General features: G+C 43.3%; 1 protein-coding gene across 6 annotated transcripts in view; it reads right to left on the bottom strand.

The window, feature by feature from the left end:
• The window catches only part of nlrc5 (NLR family, CARD domain containing 5), a 198,200-nt gene that overhangs the window by 14,447 nt on the left and 168,401 nt on the right, over positions 1-15,352 (bottom strand). For 5 of the 6 annotated variants that reach the window (XM_070896896.1, XM_070896890.1, XM_070896892.1 and 2 more), the window contains 3 exons: positions 14,654-14,737; positions 9,042-9,125; positions 7,799-7,882 (listed from right to left, as the gene is read on the bottom strand). In XM_070896896.1, coding sequence (XP_070752997.1) covers positions 7,799-7,882; positions 9,042-9,125; positions 14,654-14,737 — 252 coding nt within the window. Of the gene's footprint in view, positions 1-7,662; positions 7,753-7,786; positions 7,883-9,041; positions 9,126-14,653; positions 14,738-15,352 lie in introns of those variants that run through there. The other variant, XM_070896895.1, reaches the window with a different exon arrangement.

Raw genomic sequence — 15,352 nt, 5'->3', positions numbered from 1 at the left:
TGATCTGAACTGCACGTCAGTAAAGCCGAACTTCTCGCCACAAAGATCGCGAGATGCTTGTGGGAAGCTTCCTTCGGGGCCAGCGGCGAACGCCTTGACTTCGCTGGAGGGAGAAATTTAGAATTCACAAAGGGTTTAATTAGGAGGGGGAAAATAGGGTATGGAAGAAACTTGCCGGGAACATAAAAACTGACTGCAAAAGCTTCTATAGATATGTGAAGAGAAAAAGATTAGTGAAGACAAACGTAGGTCCCTTGCAGTCAGATTCAGGTGAATTTACAAAGGAAGACACAAATAACCTTCCGGAAGTACTAGGGGACCGAGGTCTAGTGAGAAGGAGGAACTGAAGGATATCTTTATTAGGTGGGAAATCGTGTTAGGGAAATTGATGGGATTGAAGGCTGATAAATCCCCGGGGCCTGATAGTCTGCATCCCAGAGTACTTAAGGGAGTGGCCCTAGAAATAGTGGATGCATTGGTGATAATTTTTCAACAGTCTATAGACTCTGGATCAGTTCCTATGGACTGGAGGGTAGCTAATGTAACACCACTTTTTTAAAAACGGAGAGCGAAAACGGGTAATTATAGACCGGTTAGCCTGACATCAGTCGTGGGGAAAATGTTGGAATTAATTATTAAAGATGAAATAACAGTGCATTTGCAAAGCAGTGACAGGATCGGTCCAAGTCAGCATGGATTTATGAAAGGGAAATCATGCTTGACAAATCTTCTGGAATTTTTTGAGGATGTAACGAGTAGAGTGGACAAGGGAGAACCAGTGGATGTGGTGTATTTGGACTTTCAAAAGACTTTTGACAAGGTCCCACACAAGAGATTGGTGTGCAAAATTAAAGCACATGGTATTGGGGGTAATGTATTGACGTGGATAGAGAACTGGTTGGCAGACAGGAATCAGAGAGTCGGATAAATAGGTCCTTTTCAGAATGGCAGGCAGTGACTAGTGGGATGCCACAGGACTCAGTGCTGAGACCCCAGCTATTTACAATATACATTAATGATTTAGTTGAAGGAATTGAGTGTAATATCTCCAAGTTTGCAGATGAGACTAAACTGGGTGGCGTTGTGAGCTGCAAGAAGGACGCTAAGAGGCTGCAGGGTGACTTGGACAGGTTAGGTGAATGGGCAAATGCATGGCAGATGCAGTGTAATGTGGATAAATGTGAGGTTATCAACTTTGGGGGCAAAAACACGAAGGCAGAATATTATCTGAATTAGGAAAATTAGGAAAAGGGGAAGTGCAACGAGCCTTGGGTGTCATGGTACAACAGTCATTGAAAGTTGGCATGCAGGTACAGCAGGCGGTGAAGAAGGCAAATGGTATATTGGCCTTCATAGCTAGGGGTTTTGAGTATAGGAGCAAGGAGGTCTTACTGCAGTTGTACAGGGCCTTGGTGAGGCCTCACCTGGAATATTGTGTTCAGTTTTGGTCTCCTAATCTGAGGAAGGACGTTCTTGCTATTGAGGGAGTTCAGCGAAAGTTCACCAGATTGTTTCCCGGGATGGCTGGTCTGACATATGAGGAGAGACTGGATCAACTAGGCCTTTATTCACTGGAGTTTAGAAGGATGAGAGGGGATCTCATAGAAACACATAAAATTCTGACAGGACTGGACAGGTTAGATGCAGGAAGAATGTTCCCGATGTTGAGGAAGTCCAGAACCAGGGGACACAGTGTAAGGATAAGGGTTAAGCCATTTAGGACTGAGATGAGGAGAAACTACTTCACTCAGTAGAGTTGCTAACCTGTGGAATTCCCTACTGCAGAGAGTTGTTGATGCCAGTTCATTGGATGTATTCAAGAGGGAGTTAGATGTGGCCCTTATGGCTAAAGGGATTAAGGGGTATGGAGAGAAAGCAGGAAAGGATACTGAGGGAATGATCAGTCATGAACTCATTGAATGGTGGTGCAGGCTCGAAGGGCCGAATGGCCTACTCCTGCACCTATTTTCTATGTTTCTATGGGCCATTGTGTTTTGTTCTGGGAGTCGGGCTGCTTGTCCATGAGGACTGATGGTGGGCTTCTGTGGCGGGGTGTGGGAGTCAGTGAATTGAATTCGGTTTTGATTTTATTTTATTTATTATTTTTATAACTTGCTGTGTATTGTAAAAAGTCATTGAATTGTATGAAAACTTTAGTTACAAGTTATTTATATCAATGTGGCATTAGTGATATTTACTTGGTGTTCCTCATTGCGGTCGATATTGTAGAAACATAACAGAAGTAGTTTTTATTAAAACATTACTTATTCTTAAATCTTTGTATTCTTTTGTGTTCCTTCTTTGATTTATAAATTATGTTATTCATTTCACTATATGAGATGAACAAGAAGTTAAAGTACAAGACAGTAAGAAAAATAGCCGGGATAAGTGCTGGGGAATTCTCAGATGATTAGTTGTAGTAAGAAGCGTCAAGATTGTGTTTTAAAAATTCGTTCCTGGGATGTGAGCATTGCTGGTAAGGCCAGCATTTATTGCCAGTCCCTAACTGCCCTTGAGGAGGTGGCGCTGAGCCGCCACTTAAACTGCTGCAGTCTGTGAGGTGAAGGTACTCTCACAGTGCTGTTAGGGAGGGAGTTCCAGGATTTTGACCCAGCGGCAATGAAGGAAGGGCGATATACTTCCAAGTCAGGATGGTGTGTAACTTGGAGGGGAACTTGAAGGTGGTGGTATTCCCATGCACCTGCTGCCTTTGTCCTTCTAGGTGGTAGAGGACGTGGGTTTGGGAAGTGCTGCCGAAGAAGCATTGGCGAGTTGCTGCAGTGCACCTTGTCTGTGCCATGAAACCCCAAAATGGATGCTTCTTTGAGAATACTTGATGTTAGAAATATGTCCATATCATAGACCCAATGAGAGTGAAGTAATTAATAATGTTCCAGTTTTCCCTGTGGTTCTACCTCCCCAACATTTGCTTGCATCCGTGCAACCATCAATAGGAAGAATGACTGGTTAAGGGCCAGGATTCAAACAATGTTAGGGGAGCAGCGATCACAGTCAATCAGTAGTCATGACAGTTAATACAATGGTCCAGAATTTGTGGTCGGAGGCTTCCCGTGGGCGGATGCCTCCTACTGCAAAAATTTCAATGAAAGTACCTGGTGGTCCCGGGGGTTCAGAGACTTGTAGTCCTGGCCTTCATGGAGGCTCACATATCCCAGGAGCATAAGGGTTTCCTACGCATCACTGGGATCACCAGCCTAACCTATCAGAATCGGGTTCCCCATTCATACTTGTAAGATCCACATATACAGAACTACCATAAGTATGATTGGAAATACCCCCAAAAACTCGGATACACTGTAAGTAAAACAAAACATCACATATTTCAAATTAATACAAATGGAATTTAATTAATTATTTAAAACAAAAACTTAATTTTTTGCAAAATAAATTTACATATCCTAAAGGGTCTAAAAATAAACTTTCTTTATTTAACAGGATTTTGAAAGTTTCATTATTTTTCTGTGCTTTAAAAGTCTTACGCTGCTAAAAACAGGCTTTACGCTTGCTTTTATCAGTTGTAGGAATTTGAAGAACATTCGCTGGGCAGGAGTTGAGCAAATAGACGCTCCACCCACGAGGCCCTTTACTTTTGGATGCAGTGGATCTGTCAAGAGAAGACAGATCACAAGTTCCGGGTTTAGGCGCATGCGCTTCGCCGGGACCCCACCAGCACGTGCACCCCTCGTACCCGCCCGTGGGGATCACAAATTCAGGCCCATTGGAGTTTTAAGTTTCTGGGACTGTAGGGATTTAAAAAAATATTTGTTCGGGGGATGTGGGCATCACTGGCACGGCCAACATTTATTGTCCATCCCTACGTGCCCTTGAGAAGGTGATAGTGAGCTGCCTTCTTAAACCGCTGCAGTCCCAGTGGTGATACTTCTTTGTAGTGGTTGGTACAACTCAGGGTGAACCTAGAAACATAGAAAATAGGTGCAGAAGTAGGCCATTCGGCTATTCGAGCCTGTACCACCATTCAATATGATCATGGCTGATCATGCAACTTCAGTATCCCATTCCTGCCTTCTCTCCATACTCCCTGATCCATTTAGCCGTAAGGGCCACATCTAACTTCCTTTTGAATATATCCAATGGACTGGACTCAACAACTTTCTGTGGTAGAGAATTCTATAGGTTCACAATTCTCTGGGTGAAAAAGTTTCTCCTCATCTCGGTCCTAAATGGCTTACCCCTTATCCTTAGATTGTGACCCCTGGTTCTGGACTTCCCCAACAGCGGGAACATTCTTCCTGCATCTAACCTGTCCAATCCCATCAGAATTTTATATGCTTCTATGAGATCCCCTCTCATTCTTCTAAATTCTAGTGAATATAAGCCTAGTCGATCCCGCCTTTCTTGTATGTCAGTCCTGCCATCCTGGGAATCAGTCTGGTGAACCTTCACTGCACTCCCTCAATAGAAAGAATGTCCTTCCTCAGATTAGGAGACCAAAACTACACACAATACTCAAGGTGTGGTCTCATCAAGACCCTGTACAAGACCTCCCTGCTCCTATACTCAAATCCTCTCACTATGAAGGCCAACATATCATTTGCTTTCTTAACTGCCTGTTGTACCTGCATGCCTACTTTCAATGACTGATGTATCATGACACCCAAGGCTCGTTGCACTTCCCCTTTTACTAATCTGTCACCATTCAGATAATAATCTGCCTTCCTGTTTTGCCACCAAAGTGGATAACCTCACACTTATCCACATTATACTGCATCTGCCATGCATTTGCCCACTCACCTAACCTGTCCAAGTCACCCTGCAGCTTCTTAGCATCCTCCTCACAGCTCACACTGCCACCCAGCTTAGTGTCATCTGCAAACTTGGAGATATTACATTCAATTCCTTTGTCTAAATCATTTATGTATATTGTAAATAGCTGGGGTCCCAACACTGAAACCTGCAGTACCCTACTAGTCATTGCCTGCCATTTTGAAAAGGACCCGTTTATTCCCATTCTTTGCTTCCTGTCTGCCAACCAGTTCTCTATCCACATCAATACATTACCCCCAATCCCAAGTTAAGAGTCAACTACTTTGCTGTGGGCCTGGAGTCACATATAGGCCAGGCCGGTAGAACAGCAGATTTCTATTCCTAAAGGACATTCGTGAACCAGATGGGTTTTTACAACAATCCGGTAGTTTCACGTTCACCATTACTGATACTAGCTTTTTATTCCAGATTTTTATTTAATTAACTAAATTTAAATTCAGGATGCATTCTGAACCCTTGAACTGTTGGCACACTAAAGAACCAATATGCATATAGGAGAGGAAAAGTCAACAGTGAATCATACAGAGCTGTCAACATGAATTATCTGCAACTTCAGTTCATCACAGCACCGCCACCTACAGAATCATGCTAAAAATTGTACCATTCCTGTTTATCTGATAGTCATATGTACAAGTACTGCAGTTAATGCTACAACTACAACTTGTAATACTGCCAACTAAAGTGTATGGTTACAGCCACAATGACATGGCATGAAAGGCATTTATGCTCATCATTATACACTTCCAGCTACTAATAATCAAAAAAACAGCAACATACAACTATACAACAGTATCAACCAGGATATCTTTTTACTTATTTCCAGAAACAAAAGCTGACAAATCGCACATGTTTAGGATAGTGTGGCTTGCGTTGGTCCCTATATGATCTCCTATACATTTATACTGCAAACTGGCTGAACTTATATCCAGCGGAAGAATTGCTTTTCTTTGAAGATACATATACATAGAAACATAGAAAATAGGTGCAGGAGCAGGCCATTCAGCCCTTCTAGCCTGCACCGCCATTCAATGAGTTCATGGCTGAACATGAAACTTCAGTACCCCCTTCCTGCTTTCACGCCATACCCCTTGATCCCCCGAGTAGTAAGGACTTCATCTAACTCCCTTTTGAATATATTTAGTGAATTGGCCTCAACTACTTTCTGTGGTAGAGAATTCCACAGGTTCACCACTCTCTGGGTGAAGAAGTTTCTCCTTATCTCGGTCCTAAATGGCTTACCCCTTATCCTTAGACTGTGACCCCTGGTTCTGGACTTCCCCAACATTGGGAACATTCTTCCTGCATCCAACCTGTCCAAACCCGTCAGAATTTTAAACGTTTCTATGAGGTCCCCTCTCACTCTTCTGAACTCCAGTGAATACAAGCCCAGTTGATCCAGTCTTTCTTGATAGGTCAGTCCCACCATCCCGGGAATCAGTCTGGTGAATCTTCGCTGCACTCCCTCAATAGCAAGAATGTCCTTCCTCAAGTTAGGAGACCAAAACTGTACACAATACTCCAGGTGTGGCCTCACCAAGGCCCTGTACAACTGTAGCAACACCTCCCTGCCCCTGTACTCAAATCCCCTCGCTATGAAGGCCAACATGCCATTTGCTTTCTTAACCGCCTGCTGTACCTGCATGCCAACCTTCAATGACTGATGTACCATGACACCCAGGTCTCGTTGCACCTTCCCTTTTCCTAATCTGGCACCATTCAGATAATAGTCTGTCTCTCTGTTTTTACCACCAAAGTGGATAACCTCACATTTATCCATATTATACTTCATCTGCCACGCATTTGCCCACTCACCTAACCTATCCAAGTCACTCTGCAGCCTCATAGCATCCTCCTCGCAGCTCACACTGCCACCCAACTTAGTGTCATCCGCAAATTTGGAGATACTACATTTAATCCCCTCGTCTAAATCATTAATGTACAATGTAAACAGCTGGGGCCCCAGCACAGAACCTTGCGGTACCTCACTAGTCACTGCCTGCCATTCTGAAAAGTCCCCATTTACTCCTACTCTTTGCTTCCTGTCTGACAACCAGTTCTCAATCCACGTCAGCACACTACCCCCAATCCCATGTGCTTTAACTTTGCACATTAATCTCCTGTGTGGGACCTTGTCGAAAGCCTTCTGAAAGTCCAAATATACCACATCAACTGGTACTCCTTTGTCCACTTTATTGGAAACATTCTCAAAAAATTCCAGAAGATTTGTCAAGCATGATCTCCCTTTCACAAATCCATGCTGACTTGGACCTATCATGTCACCATTTTCCAAATGCGCTGCTATGACATCCTTAATAATTGATTCCATCATTTTACCCACTACTGAGGTCAGGCTGACTGGTCTATAATTCCCTGTTTTCTCTCTCCCTCCTTTTTTAAAAAGTGGGGTTACATTGGCTACCCTCCACTCGATAGGAACTGAGCCAGAGTCAATGGAATGTTGGAAAATGACTGTCAATGCATCCGCTATTTCCAAGGCCACCTCCTTAAGTACTCTGGGATGCAGTCCATCAGGCCCTGGGGATTTATCGGCCTTCAATCCCATCAATTTCCCCAACACAATTTCCCGACTAATAAAGATTTCCCTCAGTTCCTCCTCCTTACTAGACCCTCTGATCCCTTTTATATCCGGAAGGTTGTTTGTGTCCTCCTTAGTGAATACTGAACCAAAGTACTTGTTCAATTGGTCTGCCATTTCTTTGTTCCCCATTATGACTTCCCCTGATTCTGACTGCAGGGGACCTACGTTTGTCTTTACTAACCTTTTTCTCTTTACATACCTATAGAAACTTTTGCAATCCGCCTTAATGTTCATTTAGTGGCTGATGATGTCCAAATCCTACATATTATTGTCAGCCCCTACACAGTGTGCCGTTGTATCTGTTGAAAGTGAAGACTCTTTTTGTTGAATGCTATGCACCAGCTCAGAGCCCTGCCAACATTATCCGTCACTGGGGTTCAGTGTTGTACTCACTCAAGTTTCTTTAAATGCAGCATTCTTGGTAGCACTTCAGCCAGTCTCACCACACCCTCATCACTGATGTTATTCCAGGACAAGCTGTGAGGAAGTGCAGGAAAAAGTGGGCATGATTAGAATTTTCAAGAACATCTTTCTTCAGGATCTCAGTCATCAAACTGTAGGATATATGGCATCACAGACCAGCAACTTCCTCCCACGAGTGGGAAAAACCCGGAACTCATGAGTCATCCTGCTGAATGTAGGAAGCGGCTCATGGTTCAATATTTGATGTTTCAACAGCATTCACTCCTTCATATTACAGAAACACTTCGAGTGGAAATGCTTCTGCAATATGCTGGGGTTCCACATTTACAAAGCGGGGCTAAATCAACAGCACTGCATTGTTCTTCTTCAAATAGTGCCACGGGATCTTTTTGGTCCACCCAAGATCTCGAGCCTTTGCTTTCAAGCACTATGTGTGCCTAAGAACTCATTTTTGGAGTGCAAGCAAGTCTTCCTCGATTTCGAGGGACTGCCTATGATGATGAAGGGCCAAGGGCTGAGCTTCAGATGTAGCATTCTGAGACTGCCTTCAAGCTCTGATTTTAACCTTTTCTGGATGAAGTACTATTTGTCAAATACCCTTAAAATGATCTATTAAGCATGGAATTCTCTTTGGGGTCGGATGAAGGATACATTGTGGGAGATGTATGATGCCCACAGCTGGGATTTTCAAGAGATATATTGCAAGGGGCTATAAAACCAATCACCAGGCCAAATAGGGGACACATGTCTGCAAGACCCGTCACTATAAGAGGGATAAAAAAAGAAAAATGCGTCTGTATTGTACAATCTGGATGGTTGCATTGGCTGCCGCCATCTTAGCCACAATTGGCAGCTTGGCACTGGGTCTGGGTCGGCACTGGAGAAACGTACAGCGGAATAGGCTGAATGTCCACTAGAGAAAGGAGAGAGGGCTCTTTAGTGTTTGAACAATGAGTTCATTCTAAACAAAGTAACAAATGTTGAATTTACATACAGTCACTGAAGAGTGCGAGAAACAGGAAGGAAACTGTTAAATTCAACCTTTCTACGACTAACTCAAAATCTGTTCACGTGTCACGAAATGACAGCCAGTCAGCGCGATGTTGTTGATTAAAACCGTGGCAACAGCATTATGCTGAAGCCTCAATTAATTTGAATATGCAGATACCAGCAGCCACACAGCTACTTTGCACCCGAGAGATGTAATACTTACATGACCTCTTCAATACTGGGACAGCATACAAGTCCAGCTGCAAGCTCCTCAGCCACGTTGTTATCTAACCTGTTCAACTGAAGGCTAGGAGAGAGAATACAGAGGTTAGTAAATCCCAACACCCTGAAGAAAACAGCAATGTTCACAAAGTCTTCTACAGAGCAAACATGTTCCTTTTTCTCACTTGTATACGCCCCTCCTCTGATGAGAGGGTACTAGTTCCATAGATCCCAGCAGCCTCCTGGTACCTCACCCCAGTAAATGTTCCTCAAGTGTGACCCGAAACAATTGGTGTCAGCAGGCTATTTGGCAACAGGGCTGTCACTGTTGAGTCAGATCTGGTCCTTCTCAATGTGCACGCCTGTGTATTTTCCACTGTGGGTCCCTGCTTAGCCTTCAGGGCCAGAGTTCCCTGGCTCATTTCTTTACTCCCTCTCTGGCCAGTGGTAGTGAAAGACAATGCGAGTGCCCCTACTATCACCCTGGCTGATATCAGCCAGTTCTACACAGACCAGAAATCGAACATATTCCCTTTCGGTAGTAAATCGGGAAGGACACTAACCATCTGATACATGGGGAGCTTGGAGCTCTGAAAAGATCTGTGGTTCCCAGTGCTACAAATGCGCATTAGTGGAGCTTTATAAGTAATGTTATGCTAATAGCTTTTAAGCTTCCTAATGATGCATAAATTAGCATATGCTTCAGAGTGTCTTTTAACATGTGTTTTATATCTCAGTGTGTTTTCCTGTTTAAAGATTTTTGCCTCATTGTTTTTTTGTGTGAAGAATATGGCGATTAAAAAAACCCAGGCTGTGTACAACCGATGAATCTTCCTCAATCTGAAGGTGGGATAGCTCATCCTGCAAATATTCCATAGGCACTGATCCACCAATAAGAAAAGAAATGGAGCCATCTTGTAAAGTCTGAGTGTGTTGTGAGGTCGTAAGGAAGATAGCACAGGAGGGAAGACAGGGTAAGTGGGAGGATCACCTGCTTGACAATAAAACAATATGGGAGTGAACCTACTGTTGTCAGTTTTCCATCTGCATCCTCCACCTTGTGGGACCCGGCTAACAACAACTTGCATTTATATAGCACCTTTAACGTTCTAAAACAACCAAAGGCGCTTCACAGGAGTGTCATCAGACAGAATTTGTGACTAAGCAACATCAGGAGATATCAGGCTAAGTTCTGCAAATTCACCATCGGAGGGTTCGTCGTCTGAGACTTTCACTCAGGATTCACTTGAGTCTCCGAGTGAAAAATGCACTCAATTACACGATCACACCACAAAAAGATGCTCACACTGTGGAGTCTCCCTATTTTTATGTATTGGCAGAGTTTTTAGCTCTCTTTGTGCCATGCCCCATTAACTGGCCAATTGGGCAACCAGCCATTGAACCTCCAACCAATGCCACTGCGAATCTATTGTCAAGCAGGTGATCCTCCCACTTACCCTGTCTTCCCTCCTGTGGTACCTTCCTTACGACCTCACAACAGACTCAGTCTTTATAAAATGGCTCCAATCCTTTTCTTATTGTAAACAGCAGAGGCTGCATTACCACACAGCAGCAGTCCACTAGCTGGAACCTCTATTACACTTCTCCCTCCTTAATGAAGGAGTAATTATAACAAACAATCATCAGACAAAACTTGCATGGTTATACATAACAAAAGGTATGGACTTAATTTATCATATTTACAAATCAAACTTAATCACTGGTTTTCTGTTTCGACGAGGATACCGTGTCAAACTTACTCATTCTAGGCTGATCCTGAGGAAAGTTTTCCTCCAAGGCATGCCCTTGATCTACATTAGAACTCTCTACAACTTCAGACTGTTTGTCTGCTTGACTCAGACTCAGACTTAAATTCTGACTTTCTCTTGGATTTGTTTCTAGTACATTTGATGTAGGATTTGCTACTGGTACTCTACTTGCAACAAAACTATCTGATGAGTCAGAAATAATTGAATCATTCCAACTTTCAGCTTCTTCCACATCTGTAGGTAAAATATCAATGTGAACAATTCTAACTTGTCCATGATCAAACATCTTGACCAAATATGTGCGAGGGTCACATATTTTCACCACTCTTCCTGGTAACCACTTTAACCATTTATGGAGATGGTTCTCCACTCTCACATTTTGATTTAACTTCATACCTTTCTCTTACTCTATCTCCATCATGATTCTCTTTACGCTCACTGGCACAGAGTGCGTGAAGCAAAAGCAATTGGTCTCTCCTCCCCACTATGTAGTACATGAGAGATTACTGCCCCAACGCCATACGGAGAGGCGTCACATGCTAGCTTGATCTCCTTAGATACGTCACAGTGAACTAATATGGTGTTCTCTACCAATTGGCTTTTACACTCCTTGAATGCTGTGTTGCATTCTTCTGACCACTTCCACTGGACATGTTTTTTCAACAGCTCATTCAGTGGATGTAACACTGTCGCCAAATTTGATAGGAATTTCCCATAATAGTTCAAAAGATCCAAAAATGATCGAAGTTCAGTGACATTCTTGGAAATGGGTGCATTTCTAATTGCATCCAGCTTTCCCTTGGTTGGATATAAACCATCTTTGTCTACTCTGTACCCTAAGTACTCCACTGAGTTTTGAAATAACTTACACTTGTGAGCAGACACTTCTAACTCTGTGCTTCTCTAGCCATTTGAGCACTTCATTCAATATGTTATTATGGATTTGCCTGTTTGTTGTGAAATTAGTATGTCATCTAAGTAACATATTACCCTTCAATGCCTTGCAAAATCTGGTTCATCACCCCTTGAAATATGGCAGGAGCGGAAGACACTCCAAATAGTAGCCTATTAAATTGATATAGGATGAATATTTATAGTCACGCATGACTTGGACTCCTCATCTAGTTCAAGTTGTAAGTAGGCATTTATGAGATCCAACTTTGAGAAGATCTGACCACCTGTCAGTGTTGTGAACAAATCTTCTGTATTTGGCAATGTATTGGGGACATTATCCTCTAGAACCTTGTTTATGGTTACTTTATAATCACCATACAATCTTACCTTACCATCAGACTTAGGTACAACAACAATCGGTGTAGTCCAATTATATAGATCTATCTTAGAGATAATAGTCTTTAGCCTTTTGAGTTCTTGCTCAACTTTTTCTTTAAGTGCATATGGTACGGGATGTGGCTTGCAGTAAACTGGTCTAGCATCTTTCTGTACCCTAACACTCTCCTTGAAGCCTTGGATTGGACTGCCTTCGGATACGTCGTCATGACATCATCCTTTGATGCAAATCTCGTTTCAACACGAAAAATCTCACTCCAATCCAGCTTCAGTGATCCCAACCAATTTCTTCCGAGTAAGGCAGGCTTGTTTCCTGCCACTACTAAGAGGCAAGCTCTGAAATTGATCCTTGTATTTCACCGGTACAGTGATACGATCTACCACAGGAATGTTCTCTCCTGAGTAGCCTCGCAGCTCTATCTTGGATTTCTCCAATGTGAAATCATGCAATTTGTCGAGGTATAGTGATTCTGGTACTACGCTCACGGATGCACCTGTGTCGATTTCCATGGGCATCTTGGTTCCTACAACATCTACTTGGATGATGATACTTTTCAAATTGCTGTTAGATACACTTGTGCTCCTGATGACGTGCATCACTTCATCCTGCTGCTTTTCTTCCATGCTATGTACTCTCTGGGGATTTCTACTTATAGCCTTAAAAGTTGGTTTGCTCTTCAGTCGGCATGCCTTCGCAAGATGCCCAGTTTTCATGCAGAAGAAAGACTCTGCCTTCACATATGGACAACTTTGAGCAATGTGTTGTCCCAGACACAAGTAGCATGACCTCAATGCTCTTACCATTGCAAGTTGCTGAGACCTTGGGGCCCAACTGCTTTTTACTTTTAACTTGCAGGTAATTCACCTCGGTTGTCTGACAACTGGAAGTGGTATGAAATTCTCGGGAATATTGATCAGCCATATCTATTGACATAGCTGTCTGACAAGCTAAATCAAAAGTCAATTTAGGAGTTGTCAACAACTTTCTTCTGATCACTTCATTTTTCATCCCACAAACAAAGCGGTCATGTAATGCTCAGTCCTGAAAGTTTCCGAAATGACAGTGAATAGATAGCTTCTTTAATGCTACAATGTACTCACTGATACTTTCGTCAGTTAACTGATCTCGTATTCTGAAATGATATCTTTCAGCAATTTCTAGGGGCTCAGGGCTGTCGTGCTGTTCTAACAATCTCCGTAAGTGTGTATCCTTTGGCTTGACGGGAACAAGCACATTTTTCAGGGTTTCATACACCTCAGGGCCTGCTTCAGTGAGGAAAATAGCCAGTTTTCTTTCCAACACCATCTGGTTACGGTTTTCGTTATTGGGAACTTTGATGATACTATTCGCGGTGAAAAACATTTCCAGCGCTCCACATACGCTCCAAGTGTCATGGTCGCAATGAAATTCCCCCAAGCGCCCTATTATTCCCATAGGCGCGGCCATCTGGACTCTGGCAGTTCAGCCAAGTGTGCTTGTAATTTACCTTGGATTTTTAGCTGTGTGGTAACAAAGAAGCTCTGAAAGTCTCTCTGTCGATTAGCTGAATCATTTACCAACAAAAATTTCAGCTAGGGAATCCAGAAATCCTATCCTCATCGCCAATGTGATATTTTCCGTACGACCTCACAACACACTCAGGTTTTACAAGATGGCTCCATTCCTTTTATTCTTGTTGTAAACAGCGGAGGCTGCATTACCACAGTAGTCCACTAGGTGGAGCAGTAGTCCCTTACCATCGAGAAGAAACGAGGCTTCACTGCACGACAGACAACATGCTGAAACCAGAGAGCTCAGCATGTGGATCACTGCAGAGGAACCCGCCAGTCCTTTGGCATTGTGGTACCCCCAGAATAAACCACTCCAACCTCAGTTCACAGCTTCAGGTGCTTGATTTCTGAAGAAGTTCAGACAGAACACGTTCATGAGATCACCAGGGTTGGCCTGTTCTCAAGGCTTAGCTAAAGGTCCAGCCACCGGTCACCAGGGTATCTATATGCAGCAGCAGGTGAACCACTCACTGATGGTGAACTTTACTGGTTATAAAGTGATTCCCAATATAACATCATGTGATTCTGTCACAGTCTTGTGATTATCATTGAAAAATGATCACCATGAGGCAGAACATTCTACCAGGAGTAGGCCATTCAGCCCCTCGAGCCTGTTCCGCCATTCAATTAGATCACGGCTGATCTGTACCTTAAACCTAATTACCCACCTTGGCTCCATATCCCTTAACGCCCTTACCTAACAAAAATCTCAGCTTTGAAATTTTCAATTGACCCAGCCTCGCAGCTTTTTGGGGGAAGAGAGTTCCAGATTTCCACTTTGTGTGAAGGTACGTCGTACAACAGCTGGAACTTTGTTACGGTTTCGAAGAAGTACAATGGATGCAGGAAGATTATCAAATAATTTCAAAATTTTTCAGGGAAAAATCTGGATTGCACAATGAAAATAAAGGCATGATAAATTAAAAACTTAAGGACAAAAGCTGTGTATTAAGGTCCTGGTTTCCCCACTCAATCCCGTGCACACTGGATTCGAGACACTTACTCAAGCTTCTTTAAAGACGGCATTTTTCTCAGTGCCATTGCAAGCTCCATCACTCCTTTGTTCCCGATGTTATTTTCAGGTAAACTGCAGGGGCAAAAGAAAATCTATAGTGACTATTATTACACCACATTGTAACATCAGCAAGGCAGAGCAGGACCTGCATTAATGCATGGGCCTGAGAGGCTCTTGCTAAACACAGGGTTCCACCGCCTCCCCAGTCCCTCTCCACTCCTCCCCCACCCTCCTCCCCCTCCACTGCCTCCCCTATTCTTCTGCGAAATAGTGTCATGGGATCTTTTATATCTACCCAAGACATTTAACATCTCATTTGAAAGACGGCACCTCCGACAATGCAGTACTGCAATGAGCCATCCGGCTGGGTTATGTGCTCAACCATCTGAAGGGGAGCTTGAACCCATGACCTCTGTTTCGGAGACAAATGCTAAGATGAAAATCTTAAAGTCAATTCTCTGAGGCATAGGGAGCCTGTGCAGCTTGGCAAGGACAGTGTCAGTAGGGATGAGGGCCCTAGTGCGGGTAAGAATGGTGTTGTGGATGATGTAGTTTATGGAAAATAGAAGTGGTGGAGGATGTTGGGTTCACTTTAACAGATGGCAAAGAGGGCGCTGGAGAAATCCAGCTTCAAGTTGATAGAGTCATGATGCTGGCAGCAGAGAGGGTGAGGCAGGGGTAGAGCAG

The sequence above is a fragment of the Pristiophorus japonicus genome, chromosome 13, assembly GCF_044704955.1.
Source record: "Pristiophorus japonicus isolate sPriJap1 chromosome 13, sPriJap1.hap1, whole genome shotgun sequence".
Classification (NCBI taxonomy): Eukaryota; Metazoa; Chordata; class Chondrichthyes; family Pristiophoridae; genus Pristiophorus; species Pristiophorus japonicus.
Note: the sequence above shows the minus strand (reverse complement) of the source record. Positions and strands in the feature narration are given on the sequence as shown.